This window comes from Corvus hawaiiensis, chromosome 5 (genome assembly GCF_020740725.1).
Source record: "Corvus hawaiiensis isolate bCorHaw1 chromosome 5, bCorHaw1.pri.cur, whole genome shotgun sequence".
Lineage (NCBI taxonomy): Eukaryota > Metazoa > Chordata > Aves > Passeriformes > Corvidae > Corvus > Corvus hawaiiensis.
Window position 1 is genome coordinate 71,784,207 of NC_063217.1, and position 24,462 is coordinate 71,808,668.

The window sequence follows — 24,462 nt, forward strand, 5'->3', positions numbered from 1 at the left end:
TGAAAATACCAAGTGCTACCAAGTGCTAGCTTCTTATTTTGACTCTCACTGAAACAGCTTTTGCAAATGTGACACTGTCCTATGCAAATCATATTATGCATTGCACTAATAAATGGTCACAGTCTCCACATGTAATGTTTATCCTGTTTAAGTACTGTAAAGTAATATTGTTAAAGTCAAATTTCTAATAATAAGTTAATTGTTCTTTGCTTCAGTGCAAGAAACACTTGGCTAAAGTAACTCCACAAAAAATTGGCATCACTGCTTTAATAAAGAACAATCATTGGTAGTTTTTAATAATTCAACTTTTTATAGTATGTTTGCCTACAGTTGAGGTCTCCACAGGATATGTGATTGAAAAAACTCTTTCAAACTTTCCTAACAGAAGTCAAATAAGTTTGTTTTTGTGAATGGCTTGCTATTAAAAATAATATTGTTGGACTTTAGATTTTAATTGATCACTTTGCTTTGAATTAATGGTTAATTGTGCTTGCAGTATTGCATCCTACAACAAAGATAAATTGTGCTGTAAGGAAAATAAGATTGTTGTACAGTGCTTTTCATATGTAACGTACACCAATGCGTGTAACTGATCAGTGGCTGACTAACCTGACTCAGTTCCATGGTTTCATTCAGCTTCACTCTCAGAATTCCTGTGGTCTGCTGAAAAAATAAAAAATATCCCAAATTTAAAACATGACCACCATGAAAGGTTTCCAAAAGATCAGACTTGTTAATAGGATTTTTGCTGTTCCTAGGCTCGTATCTTATGTAATACAGCAAAAACCCATTTCTTCTGAGAGTAGGGCATGTGCTGTGAGGAGTCATCAGCGCTGAGCAAGTGAAACAAAAAGCCCTGTGTATAAAAAAATCCAACCAAATAAAAGACAAAAAGAAACCCGAACAAAAACCCCTCCAATTTTGAACAAGAAAATATTATAGTGATAAAAAAAGTATATTAATGTTATGACAATATACTGTATTTAGTGAGGACATTATTAGGGCTGGCTTCCTCATACTAAGTTAATTTGAGAAACACGGTTAAATACTAGAGATGCATGGTATTTTTTAATTGGTGATGAACTCTTAAAAATACAGTTTTAGGGTTATTCAGTATTTGGGGTTGAGTTAGACAATGAGCGTCATCTGCAAGGAAAGGAAATAGGGGAGATGCATGAAAACAGTCTGTTCTTTCACTATTTTGAAGGGGGTTGAATTGGAAATATTCACGTTTCCTTGACGGTTTTTAAACAAAACTTTTATGCTTTGAGTCCAACCAGCATTTTTTATTAACTTGGAGGGCAGGGGAAGCTTACTTAAAAACAGTATATTGGCGACAGAAAAATAGGAAGGGCTTCAGGTGATTGACAGAGAGAATTAAAGTTCAAAATTATCTTTTTAGAGGTTAGGAACAGAAAGTTTTGTCTTCATATGAATATATATATGTGTCTTGTACAGAAATGGAATGGGAAGGACTGGAACTTTTCAGTCGCAAAATTATGGTGTAAACTTCTGATCTGCATTCTGAAAGCCACAGTGTAAGTGGTCCTCCTCTGCTCTATTCATAATTTCCTCTAGGCAAAAATAGCTTCCTTTTTTATGGGGCAGAAAATGTTAGTGCTTAATCTGGGCTAAGTGCTGCGTAAAATTGGAGAATATTGATACAGAAGAGCCTAAAGGTGCTTCAACGTCCTCTGTGTGAAAAGGTTTAGTTATCCTCTTCACAGTGTCAGCTTCCATTGTGCGTTAGAGGATTTTCAGTTCGCATCATTCACTGTATTTTTGGTTTTGTTTTACAGAGAAATGGTTAATGCATGGTTTGCTGAGAGAGTTCACACCATCCCAGTCTGCAAGGAGGGAACCAAGTCCCAGAGTGAAGCCTGTGCCTGTCACCAGCCTGCTTGTGCTGAGACCACCAACTCTGGGACACCAGCGAGGAAAATCTCTGCTTCTGAATTTGACAGACCCTTAAGGCCTATTTTTGTCAAGGACTCGGTAGGAGCAGTGAGCTTCCTCTCTGGCTCTGACAAGAAGGAACAGATGCCTCTGCAATCTCCAAGGATTGAGACCAGTGCAGGGGATCAGTGTTCAAGACTATTAGAACTTGTCAAAGATATTTCTAGTCACTTAGATGTCACAGCGCTTTGCCATAAGATCTTCCTACACATCCACGAGCTGATCGCAGCCGATCGCTATTCCCTGTTCCTGGTATGTGAGGACAGCTCGAATGAGAAGTTTCTCATGAGCAGGCTGTTTGACGTGGCAGAAGGATCCACCCTGGAAGAAGCTTCCAACAACTGCATTCGCCTGGAGTGGAACAAGGGCATTGTGGGTCACGTGGCAGCCATAGGGCAGCCTCTCAACATCAAGAATGCCTATGAGGTAAGCCAAGGAAATTTGTCTTCAGCAATTCTTGAAAAAAGAAGAAGCCACATTAGCAGCTGCTGGAATGTTGTCATTTTAGTCCCTGTATTTGGAGCCATATTGACTTAAAGTGGTCAAGACGCAAACCTGACACCATGGTTTTGGTTATAATATACGTCTACAGACACATGTGCATACAGAAACATGAAGCAAGGACTAAAAAAATCAGAGTTCTATTGAGGTGATTATTCAGAGTTCAATATTGAGGTGAATAAATGAAACAAGCAATCTGATAAAAGCAAAACCACTAACCACATTCATGAAACAGTGTTCCTCTGTGGGCCCATCTCTCTCAGTTTATTTCTGTAATTTCTTGATAAAAGTTAAACTGGGGATGGTTAATCCATCAGTATTTTATTATAATGATGGTCTAGGCTCAAAAAAAAGGCTTCTCCTAGGGTTTGGGTTCTTCGTTCTTTATAGAAGTTGTCTTCTACTGGCACTCATGTTCCACACAAACGCTTTTTTGTTCTTAATACACCAATAGTAACGACTTTATGTAATTCTTGGCTAGCAATGGAACCTTTGTTATCCTGGGTAACAGTCAAATGAAATATTAAACTTCTCTTAATCTATAAGCCAAGGAAGAAAAAGAACTGGTCTTTAGGCTAGTAGTCTAATAACTGTATTTTTTCTTGTCTCAGGATCCAAGATTCAATGCAGAAGTTGACCAGATCACAGGGTATAAGACTCAGAGCATTCTCTGTATGCCAATAAAGAATCACAGGGAAGAGGTAAGTTGCAATCTTGGGATCACTTCATGTAATACCATTTCCAGTCATGCTGATGCTTTGAACTTTCCTTAGCTGGCAGTCATCATCTTCCAGTATAAAACCATCCTTTTTTTTTTTTTTTAAAGACTGCTTACATTTGTTTAGACTGTAATTTTATCTTATCTAGTTCAGTAATGTAAGCCAAAGGGAACTGTCAGGAAGAGTTTAATCCCAGATGCAGCAGTAGAATATATGTATTTAACTCTAGAAGTGCTGTTTCTGCTTCCTGTACTCAGTATCTGTCAGCATTAAAGTTCTCTGCACACTTACTGGTCTATCTCAAATTGTGATTAAGTTACTGTACTTCAGCTTAGCCTGTATCTATATTGCTTAATTCAGAGGGCACAAACTCGTTTTTATCATTGTCGAAAAACCTGATTATTTTTACACTCTCTTAACTCAACATGGTTCCTAATTTATTACTTATGAGCTAAATCTTTGACATCAGGCATTGAAAAACACATGGTGTTGATGTGATTCAGAAAAGTCATCCTCAAGTCATAACTTAAATCACTCCTAATTTGAAACAATGCTAATCTGCTCACTGAACTCTTGTCCATATTTCCTGTCCATGCTGCTTCTCATGGGAGCTCTCTCATCCTGTCTCATGCTATTGCAGTAGGAAGAGTTCTTATTATGGGCTAACAGCATCTTCTTGCCCTGAGTATTTGAAGAGTGAATTCAGTAAAGTCCATGAAAGCTAGTGAATGGGGAAAAGATGTGATGCCCTCTTTGTCTTAGAGAGTAAGGAAAGTATGGCTCGATTTTCTTTGATCCTGATGGCCTTCAGCCACATCACCACTTCTTAGAATACTCACAAAATGTAAGGCTCTCCACACAGTGTGTCAGAGCTTTGAAATGGAGATTTTTCTCTCCTGGAATTCATTTATTTTTCAGAACATTTATAGTTTGCTTCCAGACAGCTCAAACTCCCAAAAAGAAATGTTGCCAAGATTGATTTGAAGACATCATACCTTCTTTTTTCTGCTCTTCCATCTTTCACTCCTCTTGTGGAGTGTCACCTTGACTTCTACTGCACTGAACCTTTTTTTTTTAAATTATGTGAATTGATTAAACTCCTGCATTAACTTGTTTATTGAATCTTACTCTAGCTGACCCAGATGATCAGGCAGTATTTCCTTTCTTTACATACTGAAAATTTTAGCTTAAATTATTTTGTTCCAGTCTTCCAAGGACAGCACTTGAGCCTTTCCTCTCCCACTCCTGCTTAAGTCTTCCCCTTTCTACCTGGCAGCAGCCACTGCTGGCCCTGGGCCAGTGGATGAGCAAAGCAGATACCGTGTGAAGAGCTGTCAGGGACCAGTGGTCCATGTCAGGCTGATGCAAGGCTTCCAATTTCACCCAAGCCATGCCTTTTTCTTTTTGTCAAATGGAAAAAGATGATATGCTCCATGGAACTGGGAACAAAAAAGAGCTACAAAGCCCTGCTGGCTGGAGAGTGTGGAAGTGCTCACTTCTCACCAGGTCCTGGTGGTGGGTGGGGGAAGGAATAAGAGCTGCAGTCTGTTTGTCCAGTCCACCATGACTTAAGGGCTGAATAAACCTGCAATGGGCCGTGTCTTCAGCCAGCTTCCTCTTCCTGAGTGCATCAGCAAGTGGAAATGAAGCAGGAATTTGTTTATTTTGACAAGTTCAGCCAACCTGAAGTTTGAGGAGTGTTAGACTCATAGGCAATAATTTGAAGGTACTGAACTGTAGGATTTCTTATGGGAAAGGATGGCAGTTCCTAATTTTTTTCAGAGTTTTACAGTCTCTACCAGAAGGTATTTCTCATTCTTGCTGTAACAAATGACTGACATGTTTTTGGAGAGACGCTGGAGTCAGTGAATCAGTCCTTAATTTTCCATTTGCATTCTGCTGCTTTTTCTGTTTAAAAATCCCCCAAACAACAAAACCAGAATACTGGCTCCTCCCTATTAAAATAATAGATAGATAAAATTTAAAAATCCCCAAAGCCCCTCTAGAAATACTAAGGCTCATGAATGCTGCCTTAGCCCAGGATGTCAGCAATCACAGTGAAAAGATGATTCTGGAAGTCATCCAAGAAGCAACACTGAGAAAGAGGAGCAACTGGGGCTTTCTGTTTGTTTGTTTAGTATTAGTGCTGTTTTTTTAAAACAAAAGAGTCAGTAATTGAGAGGAGGAAAATCTCATGCTGATTACTAAATCCTCTGGGCCTGCTGAAGTATGGAGATTTTTCCAGTAGATGTTTTTCACATTTGTCTATATTTCCATGAGGCATGTGAGAAACCGAAGTCTCATTTAAAAATAACAGCTAGTAAGAAATTCCATAAATGAAAAGAAAACAATTGGATTCACAGAAGAGTTCACAGGACCCAGGAATTAGTAACAATGAGACACACTGCAGTGCAGTAAGAGGGCTTTACCTTTGCACAGACACACATGAAGAATGGAATTACATCAACTTAATACTAAAACAACTTTTGTTAATCCCCTGCTCAACCTATTCTTGCTGACACAAATGCCACAGACACGTTGCATTTCAGATGCAGAAAACTCTGCTGATCATGTCCTGTAAGATCAGCTTTTCTCTTCTGGTGATTCTTCTGTAAGAGCAGAGAACTGTACACAGTTATGTAGACATTAGTAGGTAAGAGGTGCTGCTTAGATTATTGATGTGCATCAGAGAACACAGCAAAACCTTCAAAACACACTGAATTTTTATCCTCAGTAGTATAGAAGTGATGAAAAGTTACTATTGCCCAGTTTGTGCCACAGAGTTACCCTGGTCATTTCTTGTGCAGGAGGAAACTGGTACTGCTGGCACCAGGCTTTAGCTGTAGCTGTTCACCTGAACCATTCCAGTGCTATGGGGCTTTTCAGAAATCAGGGCCTTACCACTGCTGGCAGAAGGCCCAAGTGTGGGGCAGTTCAGCACTGTGTATCTCAAAAAGAAGCTTCTCATTCCTGGTGTGTCCTCAAGCCTCTAATTCTTCAGAAGCTCCAAATGGTACTGATTTGCTTCCTAGAGCTCCTGTAAAGTCAGTAAATGCAGTGGCACATTCCTCTGGTGTTGTTTGGTCTTGGATTCAGAGACCCAGGAAAAAGCATTACAGAAGTCGTTGCAAATAATCATCACCTAGAATGTCTCCATATGGTTTTGTAGACACTTGTAAACAAAGTCATTTTGACAGGACTGGACAGGGAATAGAAGTCCTTGCTCCATTCCTTAGCTTAAACCAACTTGTGGAGCTCTCCAGAGCTGATGGGAGACTCTACAGCTCTCCAACACGTCTGGAATACCTGGAGAATGGATGGTCTCTGAAGCACAGGGCCACCACAGCTACCATACAACATCTCCAGGAATGACACAGTTTTCTGTTATTGTTGCATTTTTTTTCTGTTTGAGCTGTGCGTAATAATTTGCATAAAAGTCAATCTCAGTGTAATTTCTACTGAAATCTGTAGGACTTTCTCATATGGAGCTTTTAGCTGAATTAACTGAGACCTCTCTCCCAGGCTGTGAGTAAGTAAGATTGAATTTCCTAGTAACTGGCTTGCGAAATGTTGGGGTTTTTTCCTGGCAGCGCTCACTCAGTTTGGCTTGTTGTTTACTGGGCCCTGTCTCCTGTCACTGAGAAGCTCTTCCAAACAAATCAGGGGTGCTACTCTTTACACCAGCCTTTGAAAATACCCTGTTGAATTTTATTGTGCAAAATGGGACTGGGCGTGTCACAGTTAGCCAGCTGAGTAATTTTCTCCCCTTCAGATATCACACGTCCCAGTCATTGCAGGAGAGAGCAGGTCTAGCCAAGCTCTCTTTGAACAAACTCCCTCAGTTCCAGCAGCAGTCTTGATGCAGGATTATGGAGATCAGTAATTTGCTTCTTGGATGGATTTTCAGCTATGCTGAGACACACATTATAGTAGCTAGACGGCTGCGAAGCGTGGAGGCTACTGCTGGCATCAGTGATAGAAGAGGATGTGAAGTTTTTGTTGATAAAAAATGAAAGTCTGTAAATACAGTTCTGTCCCTGCAGGATAATTTTACAAGGTTGAACCAAACCTCTACAAGACCAGGAGAGCAAAGTAAGTAAACCACTTTGTCTTCTGAAGTGGGTATGCTCTCTTATCAAAAATGTCAAGTTTCCCATTTTCTGTTACCATTCTTTGGCTTTAATGTAATATTTCTTCAGGTGCCAGCAAAGTAAATAAAAAATTTATCTCCTTAAGAAGCAAAATTAATTACAGTTTTAAGTCAGCTAAAGTAAGAACCTACTAAAAAAGGCACCAGCTGCCTGTAGAGCTGGAACAGCTTTCAGAGTTAGGCCTGTGATTCTAATGTGCAAAAAATTGCAGCATGAAACAATCCAGATAAAATCCAGAGCACAGTCATCAGCATTGAAGTCATCAGCCATCACCTACTGGGTACTCAAGGTAGACTGCTACTTTGAGAGGCAGGACTCAGCTATTGCAATAAAACAGTAAAAATAAAGTTCTCTGATAATTAGAAGAAATCTCTCCTTGTAATGTGGATCAGGATTTATTAAACTGGAAAAGTAGCACAGACAGAAAAGAAAGGTTAAAGAACAAGTACTGGAAGATGACTGGTGTTACCAGCAAGAATACAATCAGGAAAGCTGTGTTCAGATGTGGTAAAACACATGTGGGTATTGACTCAGCAATGGATGGAAGGTTTGATCTTCTTTGGGACTTAGGGAAAGTAAGGGAACAATTCCATCATCAGAATTGCTTTTTGTCTTTATGGTATATGTCTGCATTATGTGATCTGAATGGAAAATAGCAAAGTACTTGGTTTCTGATCCAAGGGGAATTTCCTTCTCCTCACCCCTTAGGCTCTTTCAATACAGCAAACCTGGAAGAAGGCTCTTGTTGGGAACTGCAGAGGACTCCTCTAGATACACTGTGTTCTGTAATCCCACCTGCCTAGTCCATCTGGGGGAAAGCTCAGGAAAAGGAGCGTGTAGCACTCCACTGTACACTGCTTACTTAAGTGATTAGGCCATACACTCGCAAATGTCAAAGCATAAGCAGGTCCTAATTACATCAGTCTTTTCCTTAGCCTTAGTTTTCTTCGGTCCATAGTAATATCTTAAGCTTTTTTAGTTCCCTGTGTAGCTGAGCCCAGAGCAGTTGGTCACCTTTGATTCAGTTTTTCTGCTGGTGCAAGCATAACTCCCAGCTGGAGATCGTGGCTCAGGCCTATTGTTATGTCTAATTTGTTTAGAATAAGTTTTAAAAATGGGGATTTGGGTTTCATATTGTGCTTAGTATTCTCTAAAATGCAGGCCTATGTTCTCCATGGCCCCAAATGCTACCACATGATTGACTTTTGTCCTAATTACATAATTACTTTAGTAACAGGAGCAGATCCTCTCGAGTTTCTTACATCTTCTCCTAATTACCTGGTTGCAGGCAAGACTCCAATGGCTAAAAAATGCCTGTCTGAAGTTTTTCTCATTACTGTCTCTGCACCATATTCTATGGAATTCAGAGAAGTGCACTGAAATTTGTACTGATATAAATGAAGCCAGAATTTGGACCAGTTTAATTTTTTAAACTGCTCATTTTGTATGAAAAAGAAATGGCCCAATACAAAGTTGTCTGGAAGCTTAGAATGCCACTGAAACAGCAACAAAAAAGAAGACGGTTTGTATATACACAGAATTTTTATCCTAATCAAGCCAACATGAATTTTTAGCAGGTTTGTTCTCATTACTTCCTCCTGTTTCAGTTAAAACCCTTTATTGAAGGACCTTATCAAAGATCTAAGAGTGACCATTGCTCTTGGAACACCTGCCTTTGTTAATGTATCTGAAACCTGGAGCACTGATGAAAAGAGCCTAATTTGTCTTTTTTTTTTTTCTGTATTAATATGGTCCTTTTATTATTTTCTTATAGCTTTTTTTTTTTAAGCACTGCAGGCTTTCCTTTCATGGAGGGGATGTATTTAAACAACCAACATGAAAGTACTCACCTTTTGGGTGAAAAGCCTCTGGCCTCATTGAAGTTGTCTTAGCTCATGCTGGATCAAAACTGGAAAAAAATAACAAAACCCAAAATCAATACCCAGAGAAGACAGTGGCATGAGAAGAGGTCTAAGCATTAACCTCTGCACATGTTGGTTAACATAAAAGCGTAATAAGTGGTTAAGGGATTTGCTTTCATTCAAAGTCTGCCATAGAAGTATACAGGCTAGTGGTACATTGTTACTGCAGAAAGGAAGTTCACTGGATGAGAAATATTCCTCACTGAAGTAAATGAGAGGTTGACTGTGGGAAAAATTGGGTTGTATGGAATGGAGCTGACAGTGAAGCTTTATTTCAGACATTTTTGAGCCCACAGTTGGCAGTGATTCATGTTAAAGAACAATGGCCTTACTTACAGCATCAGTATTCTGGGAATGCTAGGCTGAGAGATAGTAAATTGTCTTCTTTTCCATTACAAAAATGAAACCACATGTCTTCCATCAGTTTAGCAGTTACAACTTTAACCATTAATAGTTAAATATAACTTTTTAAACATGCACACCACAGAGTTTGCTCTGATACTGTTTATCCCAAAAAAGCAAGATGAAAAAGATACCATCATTAACACCTTGAATTGGTTTTGCACTGCTTGGACCTCAAACAAAGGAAGTTCTTTGCAGCTTTTTCTATCACTTGTTGTAGTCATGCCAAAAAACCCGAAAAGATCTAAAAGCTTCGCATATACTTTGTCAGATTAATAATACTTTGTCTCAAAAGGAATGGAAACACAGAATTATATTAGGAAAAAGCTAAGGTCTTGAAATCCTGTAATCTAGGAAGTGTTTATGCCTGAGAGAGAACCATTTATTATACTAACAATTTCATTTAATAGTCAACCAAGCAAATACATGTAATGATCATTTATTATCTTATATACATATGCCTAGAAATGGAATCCAATTACAGACTCCTAAAAATTAACTAATTTCTTTATTTTGAATACACTAGGTTGTTGGTGTGGCTCAAGCAATCAACAAGAAATCTGGAATTGGTGGCACTTTTACTGAACAAGATGAAAAGGTATAAAAGCTGCATGTTTACATCTCTTCTGTTTTCATAGGGGAAGGGGATGGATATGTTTTTAATCTTCCTGCTGCTCAGAAATTTTTACATTATTAAAAATTAAACATCTCTGAGAAAGTAAACATTCCTGGAAATACTGCACATTTTTTTTCTTTATGAGGCCATGAGAAATGTGGATGTGAAATAATTTAACTTCTGGATCACCATGTTGTCTGTCATATATCTCTGAAACACAGGCTTACTCTTCTGAAATGCATTGTGAAACTTTTAATGGACATAATTTTTAACCTGGCAATAATAATAATTTTTGACCTACCAAACATAATTTGAATATTAAAATTTGTAGAGTGATTCTCTTTTAAATACCATGTCACTTCTTAGTATAGCATTTTCAGGAAAAGAAAAGCTTTAGATAAATTATGAACAATATATCAGAGAAGCAGAAGAGCAGACAGTAGAACAGATTCCTAATTCTCCCAATGCAGTTGCTTTCCAAAAATTTCCAGACTTCATGTTCAGACTGGTGGGGCAGAAACCAGGCTGTGCTTAGGCTGAAGAAGTTGACTTAACAATCAGCAATAAAAGAATCAGAATTCACCCCTTCTCTTTGAAAACTTCCCCTTTAAAACAAAATGTACACTGAGTATCTTCAGGCTATCAGAATTAATTCTATCCTGAATGAGGAAAAAACTGTGGGTTTGCGATGATAGCAAATTTTTGTTTTCACTTCCCAAGAGATTGAATTCCCTAAGAGAGTTGTCTGTGGTCAGTTTTTCTAGATAAAATATGCATTGCAGCAAAATTATTTATTCCTTTAAGCTGGATTTTAGATGAACCCTACTTGCACCAAGATAATGATCTTCAGATTTTAGCTTAAAAAAAGAAGGGATTCTTGAGCAAATAAGAAATGGAGTAGCTGAAAAAAACCCAGACCCTGAATGTGCAATTGCCAAAAATAACAAAAATATCAATTAATACTTCAGAGTGAAAACAAAATGTTGCAGTAGCTTATCTTTGAATAGAGTTAAGATGCTGTGGAACATTATCTCTGTGAGATGCTGATGTTCATTTGTCTCCAGGATTTTGCTGCATATTTGGCATTTTGTGGAATTGTTCTTCACAACGCTCAGTTGTACGAGACGTCTCTGCTCGAGAACAGGCGCAATCAGGTATGGCCAACAGGTTTGTCCCAGGGATGCAGAAATTAGGAGGGTTTGCAAGTGATCAGTGCCTCCTCTTCCTGTTTCTGATGTGGTAGTTATTCCTTGGCTGCTTTTAATCCCTGTAACTGAATGCTGTGTGTCTGTGATAAAGCTCTCAGGAGCTGCACTGGGAAGAGGCTGGGCACATTCCAGCCTGGGCTGTGAGAAATGGCCTGTCGTGGGGAAGCAGGTAAAGCCAGATGTCAGAAAATTCATTCCATGTTAATATACTTGATATTGCCTGAAGTTATCCTGTGGTTCACCATATGTATTAAACAACCAGAGGTGTCACTCTCCAGGAATTTCACGCAGGATTATCCCTATGGAATAGCAGAGGTCATGCGGACTGTTCTTTTCAGCTATTACCACTGTAACCGTCACCAACCATATTTTCAGTAATGATCAGAGGGAAAAGTGAATTTCCTTCTGATTGCTAGAGCTCTGCTTTGGAACCAACTTTGTAATGGTGGGTTATTAATGCCATGGCCTTTATGGCTGAATATGCCTGACCTATATGATGTGATAATGTTTTGGAGAAAAGACTAGACAGCAGTTGTTTTAAATTCTTTTCCGGTAGGTCTGAGTTTCCAAGTGATTATCAGTGTTGGCAAATTGGTACAAATTTGGATAATTTATTAAGTTGCCTTCATGTTTCTTGTGAGGAAAAAAAAAAAGAGCACATCTGAGCAGCTAAGGCCTTCAACAGCAGCTTCGAAATACAGCAGACTGTATGATGTTTTCACCACATGAGTTCATTAGGATCTGTTAGAATTACACCAGAGAATAATTGTGTCAGAAGTCTTTAAAAAATGTAAATAACACTGGTTTGAGAAGGCACACATGAACCATAGGAAAATAGGTTTCCTGTGGACAAGTAACTGTATTGTCTGGATTTCTAAGGTTTCATTTGACCTATTAATGCCTAAATCTCTTCTGCCTCTCTGACCGAAAACATCAGACAGCTAACTGTGCTATTTAATTCTTCCACAAAAAGTGTCAAATTGGCTAGTATTGACTGTTACCTTGCAATCTGTGTGAGAGCCAAAATCTGCTTTTGGTCACAGACATAAAACATGGGCGTCCCTGACTCAGGGGAGAGCACAAGACTCAAAGACATTAGTAATGATAATTACTGCATAAATCACGATTAGTCAAACCCTCACAAATGATCTTTTCTTCAGGTGCTTCTTGACCTTGCCAGCCTGATTTTTGAAGAGCAGCAGTCTTTGGAAGTAATCCTGAAGAAGATAGCAGCCACTATAATATCTTTCATGCAGGTGCAGAGGTGTACCATCTTCATAGTGGATGAAGACTGTCCTGTGAGTATGTTTATTTTGTCTGAAAGCAGAAGTGTCCATTCCCTGGGAGTGGGGTGGGCTTCCCTCCATTCTCATATGTTCTGTTGTCTTTTCAACCTTGGTCTTTTCTTTCATGGCATCTGCTCAGGTTGGGTGTTGACATGAGAGGTTTTGGCCTTTGTGTAATTAAAGAATTTCTGTGCTGACATATAAATTTGGCACCACTCAGAAATACTGGCATTTCTTCTCTGGGTCACTGGTAGAGATTCAAAACACTTCAGTGATATTTAAAGTTCTATCAAAAGATATCTTTATGGTAGGATCCAGTATGCTTGATGATAGATGTGAAATGAAGCAAAATAATTTTACACTTGTCTTTAGTACAGAATGTCTCGATAAGTGCAGCAAGGGTTTAATGAATAATACTAGTCTAAATAATGACAACCTTACAGACCTGCGTATTCAAACATCCTCTTGGTATTCCAGGATACATTTTCTAGTGTCTTTCACATGGAATCTGAGGAATTAGAAGATTCAGCTGAAAATCTCAAGAGGTAAACCAATTAATTCAGGCTTCTGTTCATCCCAGGAGAATGCTGAAGAAACTATGCTTTTAATATTCTTTTCATAGTAACAGACTTATTTCAACTGGATCCCATGTATTACTGCTACTTTTATAGAGCAGGTTTTCCCCTGAAGTGGGCATAGACCAACTCTCTTGCCTTAAAAAGGTCCCACTGAACAGAACAGGAGTAGGGCTTGATCTCTTCGCTTTGCCAGTCTAAGAACATATTGGTATTTTCAAGGCTAAGATATGGAGATGTACAGATGAGCTGCTCTAAAACTGATCTCAAAGAAATCAGCGTGGATGACTGTTGTAGAGGAGACATATGCAAATTAGGAGATACTAACCAAAATAATGCTTTTAATCAATTATTTTAATCGTGATCTTCATCTCACAGATAAGGAAGATGACTCAAGGAAATGTCTGACTAAATTGAGACTAAAGTCCTAAAGTTCTAACTCACTCATCTTTGGGAAACCACTAAGGAGTTCAACTGGGAGTAAAAAAAAGAGAAAAACAGCTGAATTAAAATACACAGATAAAATAGTTCCCAAAGTTAGCCTGAATTGTGTATTGAAGTTTGAAAATTACTGTCTCTGTCATCAAAAACAGTTGTTTCAAATACTGTCAGAAAGAAACACAGTTGTATATAAAATGCTCTACCAGGGATATTTTGTGCAGGGAGGAAACAGATTTTCTGACCCCCTTTGATGTTGTTTTGCAGTAAATATTTATTATACTAAGTTTAATTCCATATATTAGAAAATGATGTCCAAAGTGTGTGACTTGAGCAACTAAAAGCTGTTGAGCTGTGCTACAGTTTTAGACACTGTTCAACCAGAAAGTACGGCTGTACAACAGCCCGACAGGATCACAGGATGTAAAAGAAAATTCTTTTTTAGTCCTCTTCTACTCTGTAAGAATGAAGCCTTCCTCCTCATTAGCCCTTTTATGGTTGCTAGTTAATGGACTCAAAATGTTATTAACTGCTTGCATGGGCCACCAGGAAATTATTTCTCATAACTGATAAGCGAGAGAAATCTTGGAGGCTTACTTGCCTATCAGACCCTTCTTCATAAGACAGCACAATTATATGCCAAGGACTGCACTGTGCGTCAACCATTGAACTTACAACTTCTGCTATGCTTGAAGGGCACAATTTCAGGCAAGAGCAGAAATATGATGACATGGATTAGATGGGAAGTATTATTTTACATAATATAAAATTTCAGGCTTGTTATGGAATCAAGGGCACTGAATCAATCCCCAAATCAGACTGTTTTTCAGAATTGTGGGGCATTGCCTTGTATGTGTGAAATAATGAAAGAATAATTCCTCTCCTCCAGTCCTGGAACATGTTGCTGCCTGTTCCGAGCTTCCCCTCCTCCCTCCCAAAGACATGTGCTCCGAGCTCCTTTGTTCCAAGCGCGGGCAAAGCCAAATGTAACTCAGACTCTTTAGCAGTGTGTGACTGGCCGCTCACCCTGGGTCCGCCCCCAGTCCTCCCCTTTCCCCTTCTCCTAATAAAGATGGGCGAGGGGAGGCAAACGCTCTCTCTCTCCCAGCTCAGCGACTTTCCTGTGAACATCTCTGGTTGTCTGTCTCATTTGAAAGCTTCTAACTGCAGGGAATTGAGCGAGCAGGGAGCTATATTTCTCCCTCTTTGCTTCTGCTGATGGTATTTGCTCTGCAGCTGATTCAGGTACCGATTCTAGAGCTACTAAAGTGCTAGATCGCCCTTGCTACCTCTCAAGGCTGCTCGAGGCTTTCTAAGGCATTGAAATACAAGTGCTAGCCGGTATAAAGCTGAAAAGATACCTTCCACAGGAACATCCTTACACCAGGAGGTTAACAAAAGTAAAGTCAAATGTTGGAGGGAAACTACAGGAGCTTGATGGGAATAGGTTTATAATTAAGACATATGTCCTTCTCCAAGGCAGGCAAAGGGTCTAAGAGAATTAAAATACCTTAAATAAATTGTGGCTAAAACAGTGGAGATGATTGATTCTGTAAAGATACTTTATGTCCTGATTTGGTATAGACAGTTCTATTTCAATAACAGAACCTCCATGTGACTGATTGTCCCTTCACTTTTAGAACAAATTTGAAATTAACTTAGAAGCAGAAAATTCACAAGTGATACCTGCTGCACTCTCTTGAACTAATATGTGAATTTCACCCAGTATTGGTTTTTCAAGAGTATCAGATTTGTGAATGCAGTTTGTTTTCAAATAGTTCTATTTATTTCAATATAAACCCAGCTGTTCATTCTTTATCCTTCATCTGTGTAAACTGTAGGGAATTGTTTATTTCTTCAGTTTGAAGTTCAGTGTTAATGCTGTTGAACATTAAAGAAATGGTGGAAAGCATGCGCCAATCCATGCTGCAGTTTTGTGATGACAGCTGGATTAGGATACAGGATTTGAACTCCATGTTGTATCTGTATATCCTTTTCTGATATGAGAAGGATACTACTATTACCTGCCTGGCATAATGAAATGACTCACTTTTGTGCTAAGCACATAATAATAATGTTGTATCCTTCAGGGACTATGACACAAACAAAATCAATTACATGTATGCTCAGTATGTCAAGAATACGATGGAGCCACTCAACATCCCAGATGTCTGCAAAGACAGAAGATTTCCATGGACGGTAAGTCAAATAAGCTTAGGTTTGAAATTCAGAAATGGAAAATGTTTTCCTGTTTACCTTTCAAACCTTTTTTGCTTTACCCTTATTATTTCTGCCAGGGTAGTGTCCCCAGTTAAAATGGTGCAAACACACAGTGAGTGTTAGGAGGCTCTCAGAAGTTCCTTCCCTTTTATCCTTTGCTTTCCTTCCTTGTTCTGGCAAAGATTAATGTTATAATTGCAAGTTCTTTGCTGTAGTGGAGATGGATCAACTTCACTTTTCTTTGGGAGCTTTTGCTTCACGCTTCCTCAAGTGTGAGCTGGTGGTGTGGTGGATGACTGAGCACAGGGATTCTGGAGACTGAGGAGGGAAGGTCACTTGGCTAGGCTTGGTTTCCAGTCAGGTTGCCTTTATGGTCATCATCAACAAAAAGCAAACTTTAAATTATATATTTTCCTGTATTTTCAATGCAGAAATTAGACAGATATCTGTTCTTACTATTATGTTTAAGTGTGTTGACGAGAGAGTAATGAGAGGGAGAAGAGCTACTATTGTCAGCAGATAGCTTTTTGCCAAAATTTGCTTTGTGATACACAACAAAAGTCTCAGAAAAGACAGTGCTCAGTGTGATTGTTCCAGTAAGTGGAGAGAAGGGGCAGGCTCATGGTGGGGAGCTGTGTTGTTTCCCTTATTTTTCCTGTGCAAGGTTTCTTAGATGTGCTGGAGTGGGTTTCTGTAAGGGACAGAGCAACACAGGAATTGAGTTCTCGGACTAACCCTGTCTTAACTGCAGGACTGTGGAAGTACAGGCAGAATCTGATGGATATACTGTACAGATTAATAAAGAAAGAGGTGATGATTTTGAAAACATTTAAAAATAAAATTAATATCTTGAGATTCATCCAAACAACTGTTTGTCTGAAACAGGCTGTTCAGTAGGGTTAGAGTTACTTTGATTTTTTTTTTTTGTTTTTTCCTGGGAATACACCTTATGCATATAGAGGAAACATATAAAAGGAAAGTAACAGTGCTTTTAGAAGGAATTCTGGATAATGTTTTTCAGCAACACAGAGACTGCACTTGCACTACTGCCTAGGAGCAGGGCAAGGCAGGGCTGTAGCATAAATGTTTTAAAAGCTGATGCACCCTGACGTGAGGGAAATCCCAGGTGTTGCCGGTGCCCTGGAAACCTTGGCTTGCCTCTGTCTTTGGAGGACATTCAACAGCACGCTTACTCGCCTCATGAAAATCCTGCCAAGATACTCTCTACAGTCCTTGCACAGCACCAGAGCACAGAGCAACAATATAAAAAAAAAAAAAGATAACCTTTTGGTCAGAATTATTAGTGTGTGCCCATTTTTTTTGGTGTCACATACAGTTAGAGATCGGACCAAATGTACTTCTCAACAACTGCCACGTTATTCCTGGAGCAGCCAGAGCAGAGCTTTGGCCTTTTCTCCCCAGGTGTTTGAAAAGGAGGCATTATCATTTTGTTCTATCCTTCCACTCCCCAAATAAATTCAACCTCCTTCTCTTGGAGCATGAGACATGCTGCAAAGTCTTGGGAAGAATGCAGAATGCTGACCTAGCTGTAGTAGTTTTCCTGCCTCTTGTATGTATGCAAACTCGTTGATCACATGGTTGTTTTTTGAAGGAGGATGTAAGCCAAGAGTAGTTGTGGAGCCCAGCTCTACAGCTTTTTCACTTCAGCCACCTGAACAGCGGCCTTTAAAACTGGTAACTCTGTTTTTCTGTTTGTTTAACAGAGTGACAATGCAGAAAACGTAAGTCAGAACATAAAGAGTTTGCTGTGTACACCAATAAAAAATGGGAAAAAGAATAAAGTGATAGGTAGGTATCTTTACAAAAATAATGTTATACATTTCATAGGTAAATTCATGTGCTCCACAGTAGAACCACAGCAACATGCAATCTCAAGCCAGGAGAGAAGATCCTTAATTATCATGTTTTCAACTAATAAGTCTACTGCAACCTTGAATATAAATTGCTCACCTAATAAGCTGCCAAAGAGTAGAATGAGTGTCAACCTTCGTTCCTGGCATCAGTAAGTCCCACAAGCAAAGAGAAAATAAAATATACTGATTCTTAGATAGGAGCATGAATCCAATTTCACCAGCTTTACAAAATTTGGCAAGTAAATATTAAGAGTTCCAAGAATGCCTTTTTAATGGTCTTCAAATAATTTTCTTTGAGAAAGATAGCAAAACAGCATGGCCCAATTTATAGAGTAAATATGAGATCTCTTTTTTGTGAAGACAGATTTTTTTTTTTTTTAACATCTGAAGCAGAAAGAAAAACCTCATCTTTATCTAATGGAGTTCCCTGAAATTTGTTTTGCTATTAGCTTCTTTCACAAGTTCTTTTATTACTTTATTTAAATATTCCAACAAACCCTAGAAGACCAAGATGAGGACTGAACTGTGGAGCTTTAATTAGAGATATTTCACCATGCTGTGAGCTATTGATAAAACAGTGGCATCTGATTGGGGTTTTTTCTATTAAAGTTCAAACTGAAACTTTCAGTCAGGCCACCCATTTAGGTGGGCTTTTCAAATCTGAGTCATTCTCATTGGGAAATGTCTTTGAAGTCTTTTATGGCTTCACAGCTGCCTCATGTTCAGTTTTTTAATAGGGCAAGGTTAAGAAGTTGTCTTTGGGACAGTACCCAGAAGTTCCTTTACAACACTACATAGCATGTATGACTATTATTATGTCTGGTTTCTTTTTAAAATTATTTTTAAGATTAGGATACCCCAAACCAGAATTTGGGAAGTGGTATGGGGGTGGGAAAAACTGTCCACATCAAACCCAAGCAAATCGTACTAGCAAGAAAGATGAAAAGAACTTTATTCTCCTGACTTGTACATTTCTCAGGTATGAGGTAAAAGCCTTACAGAATCTTGCTGTGATTTTCTAACTATGTCCCAATGAAAGACTTTAGAATTCCTTTATTTGTAATCAATGGACCTCTCAGTGCTTTGGGGAAGTTTTTGAAAGAGGTTAAAGAGCCTTAAGTAATACACAGTATATTCACTGCAGTTCTCTATTTTTAAAGACACATTTATGTGCAAACACTGTGTCTTTTAAGAATTAATTTAACTTTTGTGGCATATTCACTGTTGGGTCTTAATCTTGTGTTCATTACATCACAGTTGCTATGGAAATAATTATAATGTCATAAACTGTACTAAACAGATATCTAAAAGTCAGTTTCACAGGAGTTTCCTAAAGAGTTTTGAAAGTCAGCTTCTTTTTTTCCAGGGAAAGTTAATCTTGTTCCTTATGTGAATGAATCCTTTTTTGATGGGACTATATTTTTTACTGTGATTCAATGTTCCATTCCTTTCCATCTCATTCCATAAAGGTTCAGAATCCTGTTTGCAATATTCAGATACCCCAATCCCTTCCACAACACTTTACAGCTACAGCTATAGTGATCTTACTGATCTCTTTAGAGGAGATTCTTGATACTAAGTTCCCCAAACAGAATATTGTTTGGAAACAGGACAGTGTTACATTGTCTCCAGACATTAAAACTTCTACTTGTGAGGCCAACGTTATTCTAAAACCACAGTTGCATATGTGGCTGATGCATTCTTTCCCTCAGTTTTATTATCTACTGTAATAGGGAAGATGCACATGTGGTAAATTTTTTCAGAATTTTTAATTTGCAGCTGGGATATCTTGGCACTTGGCCAGGAAAATGCAGCCTTTATGCTCATGGGAGTGAGAAAACATTTGGGCTCCCCTAAGACAGTACTCACCCTCAAAGCAGTTTTGGCCAAAGACAACATATTCTTATAATTCAGCTGCTTTAATTAATACTCTGATTTCTTACCAGGTAAAACTAAGGGGAGGTGTATGTCTGAATTCCCCACTGCTCACAATGGTGTCAGGGATTTAAGCTGCAGCAAGGTGTGGTAGAAGTTACCCATCAGACTTCTTCAACAACATGCACAGAAAAGGCCAGAAATTTTTAACAAAAAATAAACAAATGTAAATATCAGCAAGTCTGAACCTAACAAGCTGAATTCAGTCAGATGCTTTTCAAGGAGTTCAGTCATGTTTGGAAGAGGCTGTAGTTCAAGCACATCCTCATAGAATGGGCGAGTGTACTTCAGCTTTGAACCTCAACTTGGGGTACTCCCTGTTTAGTTCATTTACTCGAAAAAAATCCTAGTACTGGCTCAAATAAGGAAGCAAAAACTCTGTGTACCACTGTTCTGACTTTCATAAATGTTCTTTTGGCATGGTTGCAAAAATTTAATTAGCCTCCAAAGGACAAATTGTCTTTAGGGATTAAATCAATCTAGAATACTATTAATAATGAAAGTTAGGATGAAAACGACCCTAGAATTTCACAGGATAATCAAGTCTCTAAAGCCCTAAGTTTTTGGTTTATAAATCCTAATAACTACTTTTGAATTTACTACCTATATATAATATTTTAACTTTTTTTTATAATACATTGAAATTACACTTGGAGGGGGGGGGGGAAGAAAATCCTACAGCATTCCTATGTGTCACTTACGTATGTTGGTGGTTTATACTGTAGGCTAATCTGTCCTAAACTTAATTCCTGATGATACAATAGGTGATATGTTGGCAGTATTACTTTTCATTTCTGTGTCCTGACATAGGGGTTTGCCAGCTTGTGAATAAGATGGAAGAAAACTCAGGAAAAATCAAGGCTTTCAACAGAAATGATGAGGAGTTCCTGGAAGCATTCGTCATCTTTTGTGGCCTGGGGATCCAGAACACACAGATGTACGAAGCTGTAGAAAGAGCCATGGCCAAACAGATGGTGACATTAGAGGTGAGCCCAAAATCTTGGTGGTCCTTAATTAGCCCCAAACAGACCCTAATATGCCCCAGACCCTGTCTGTTCTGCACATTAATGCAGCTACTCACAGGGACACTGAACAAAGATTGTTGTCCCTCAGGAGAGCAGCATTTGGGCTGTTGAGTTGCTCAGGAATGTTCTGCTTGTTTCTGACTCTGCCAGCAGGCTCTTTAATTTGGTATTGTGTCTTAACTTCACTCCTGAGATTTAGTGGGGAGCTGGAGGCGTCTTCTCCTCTCCATGAGGCTGCACACTGGCAGCACAGTGGGTGCGTTCTGTCGCGTAGGAAGAGGAAACAGTTTGGCAGATTAAGGGACATCCTTTTCTTGACTGAGGGTTTTTGTGATGATTTTGGCTCAGTCCTTTAGACAAACCAGTGTGAGGAGTAACAGCAGCATTATTGTAGGTTTTCACCAATTTCCTCAGACTCCATCAAACCGTATCAAGATGAACATCATCTGGTCCCAGCCTTTGAATTGGTTACTGTTAAGCTTCACAGCTTTTAGAGGGCTTTAGTCTGAGAAGCTGAATTACTCAGAGGTGATAACTTGAAGCTGAAAGTGAAAAATGTGTAGCTGTTGGATCTCCTAACATTCATTATGTAAACAGAGTGTTTGCAGAGCTCCTAAAATGGGATTATGTGCCCTGTAGCTTCTAAAAGAAACATTACAGTTCTCAAATAAACCTGTATTAGGTCATGATAAATAAAAGCTGGTAAAACTATTGTCAAAATCATTTGCTTATATGGCAAATTACCAATTCTCTCTCCTACCATAAAACTTCTATAGATAATATAAGCAGTTCCAGCCAGATTATAGGTTAGCATGTAAGATGAGTTCTTTACAAAAAAAAAACCAACTCCATAACATTTTCATGTCATACATTCTCAATAGCTAAAAAATATGAGCTTATTTTTTTAAAATGAATATATTGTCTTTCAGACTCTTGTGCCAAGTTTGTTAGGGCAAAACTTTCTTTTATGACTGAATAAAGTCCTGAAAGAATTACAATGGCAATGACATTAGGCTTGTAATAAGAGATGTTTCGTGTATTATTGGTCTTTGAAAGTGGGCCATGAAAACTTTCCAAAGAGAAAATCAGAGTTCATTGCTCTTGTATAGAAACTATTTATGTTTTCTTGGCCTAATTATCTCTAGAAGATTCTGTGCTGTGGGAGATTTGTAAAAGATGCAGGTATCTCCCCATGTGCATTCAGAGAGCCCCCCTAAAACTGGCTCAGGTGCTGTATGGACAGAAGATTTCATCAACAAATGCAGAAATGCTCAAAAGTCTGCTCTAGGAAAAGTACCTTGTTACCACATCACTCTCTTGTTTGTACTAAGGGCTGCTTTTTTCTTCCCATAGGTTCTCTCATACCACGCTTCTGCTGCTGAGGAGGAAACGAGGGAGCTGCAGGTAACAGTGGTAATTGAATTTTTTACTATTACTTTAGAAATAATGCTTTAATAGAACAGCCAAGAGCAGTCCTGTACACAGATGTGATCCCTAAAGGGGCAGAAGCACACATTCCAGAAATAGAAATGACAGTGAAGCTTATACTGATGGACTCCTGCGCTGAATCACATTAAAGGGAAATACTACAGTGCTTACAGTAAGAGATACAGGCTGGCCAGAGCACTGTGAGAACCAGACCTGTGCTGACTAATTTTTCTCAGGAGTCTGAGACAGTCACAGCTGGTGCAATGTCAGTATCAAACTCATAATGATAAGTATTCCAGAAGCAAAATGTTGAGAACTCTCCATTCTGCAGCTAAGTGTGAATGCTGTATATCTTAACAGCTGTGGTACCTTTCAAACATCTCATGTATGGGTGCAGCTTTGTGACCTTACGTAAAAATTCTGTATTGAATTTTTTAATGCAATGATTGTTACAATTTTTTTATCATTGCTGTTCTGTTAAGTGTCCTGTTCTGCTCGTGTTTAATTCTGTGTTTAGAAGCCACTGCCTAAGGAATAACTACAGCTAGGATTTCAAGTGCATTTCAAAGCACAGCATGTGCTTAGTTTCTCCAGGTCGTCAGCAGGTATTCCAGAGAAATAGCATCACCCCTGCTGCACGAAAACAAGTGGAAGGAGGGAGAGGAAGGAAGGCATAGGGGAACATGAGCTGGGTAGCATGGGACTGGTCTGGCCAAGCAACATAAGACTAAGGGTGTTTCTGGAGCAGTGCCCCACAGATTTTTGAACTTCAGTCTTACCACACTGCTGCTCATCAATAAAGAGCCAGTGACAAGATCAGAGTGCAACACCTCTCCTAAGGTTTCTCTTCAGTGCTTGTGATGAAACCTTTGTGGTTGCACCGTTACTGCTCAATGAAACAGAGCCACGGCAAACCCAGAACTGGACCAGTGTCCACCTGCACGGCTTAACTGTCCACAGCTTCCTAGCACAATCCTGGCCTGTGTCAACCACTGCTCTCTAAGGTGATACCAGAGCACAAGCACAGGCCTTTTTATTTGCACTCACAAAATTTTTATTTTAGTTTTTACTTTTTGCACTCATGTTGTTGTATAAAGATGGCCAAAATAGTTTAAAATTTTTTCTGGATACACCATTTTGCTGTTTTGCTTCTAAATAATCTGAAAATACATACTTAACGGGCAGTTGGGCTAGAAGATGGTAGCAGGGCTCTCCAAACTGGCACTATTCTATTCTACTCATTATCTGCCTTATGGAATAGCCTGCAGTCGAATTTTTTACTTTAATCATCCTTTCCAAATACTAAAGAAATGTCCTATTGCATGTCACCTTCTTTGAGCCTGGATGCTGTCTGCAACCTGTGTTTTATCATCCAAAGCAGATGAAACAAAGCAAAACTCTTTGTAGTTGTCACACAGTGGTCCCACATTTTCCATAGCCTTATTTTTGCTGCCAATGTATTTACAGAAACCATAGCTCAATAACTTGAAATTAAAATAGCTGATGAACTTTCATACTGTAAAACAGGAGGCAGAAGGCTCTAGTGGCTTCAGTAAGTGAAAAAGGAAATACCTAATCTGGCTAAACAACGCTACAAACTGCTATAGAGTGCAGGTTTTTCACGTCTCAGCTGAAATGAAACTTACTGTTGTGGCTGTATAAGGCAGGAAATCAAGGAAAGATAAATTATGAATGAAGTGAAGCATGAGGTGTTATGTTGAGCTCCTTCTGTGTCCTTCCAGCCCCTTTACTTGTGAAAAATCAGTCTGCAGTTGCAGTTTTTCAAAATTGTCAGTAACTTTGCTGAACAGTTGCATTACTTACCACTGAACATGCAGGCCTTTCGTGTGCTTACAGCTGAAATACCACATGAATCCAAACTGACGGACACAAAATTACTGGCACAAGAAATATGTAAGAATGGTGCATTTTTTTCCTGTGTAAATACTCTTTTTCATAATCTTCTGTGACTTCCTGATTCTGACATGCAAGACACAGGACAGCAAACTTACATGCAACAGAGGCTGGCAGTCATAGTTCAGTGGATTTGCATGTTACATGTACTAATATTGTAGATTAGGACAAATGCTTTCTTCTCAGTTCCTCAGCCTCCTGGGACACAGCTGCCCACACTAGAGAAATGTTTTCCTCTAGAATTACAAAGAGGAAGATAAACACATAGGTTTTATTTCCTTCACCATTTCAG

The 24,462-nt window shown here is 38.9% G+C and overlaps 1 protein-coding gene and 1 long non-coding RNA gene across 9 annotated transcripts in view; one reads left to right on the forward strand and one right to left on the reverse strand.

Annotated features, from left to right (window-relative positions):
- Positions 1–24,462, reverse strand: part of LOC125325957 — a 116,029-nt gene that overhangs the window by 66,875 nt on the left and 24,692 nt on the right. The window contains exons 3-4 of the long non-coding RNA XR_007203628.1: positions 9,178–9,236; positions 610–663 (exon numbers count right to left, since the gene is read on the reverse strand). This is a non-coding gene — a long non-coding RNA (uncharacterized LOC125325957). The remainder of the gene's footprint in view (positions 1–609; positions 664–9,177; positions 9,237–24,462) is intronic.
- The window catches only part of PDE5A (phosphodiesterase 5A), a 104,553-nt gene that overhangs the window by 63,433 nt on the left and 16,658 nt on the right, over positions 1–24,462 (forward strand). For 7 of the 8 annotated variants that reach the window (XM_048303641.1, XM_048303642.1, XM_048303639.1 and 4 more), the window contains 10 exons: positions 1,800–2,382; positions 3,069–3,158; positions 10,178–10,249; positions 11,332–11,421; positions 12,636–12,773; positions 13,239–13,306; positions 15,865–15,973; positions 17,719–17,803; positions 20,614–20,789; positions 22,182–22,241. In XM_048303641.1, the coding sequence (XP_048159598.1) occupies positions 1,800–2,382; positions 3,069–3,158; positions 10,178–10,249; positions 11,332–11,421; positions 12,636–12,773; positions 13,239–13,306; positions 15,865–15,973; positions 17,719–17,803; positions 20,614–20,789; positions 22,182–22,241 (1,471 nt within the window). The remainder of the gene's footprint in view (positions 1–1,799; positions 2,383–3,068; positions 3,159–10,177; positions 10,250–11,331; positions 11,422–12,635; positions 12,774–13,238; positions 13,307–15,864; positions 15,974–17,718; positions 17,804–20,613; positions 20,790–22,181; positions 22,242–24,462) is intronic. The other variant, XM_048303640.1, reaches the window with a different exon arrangement.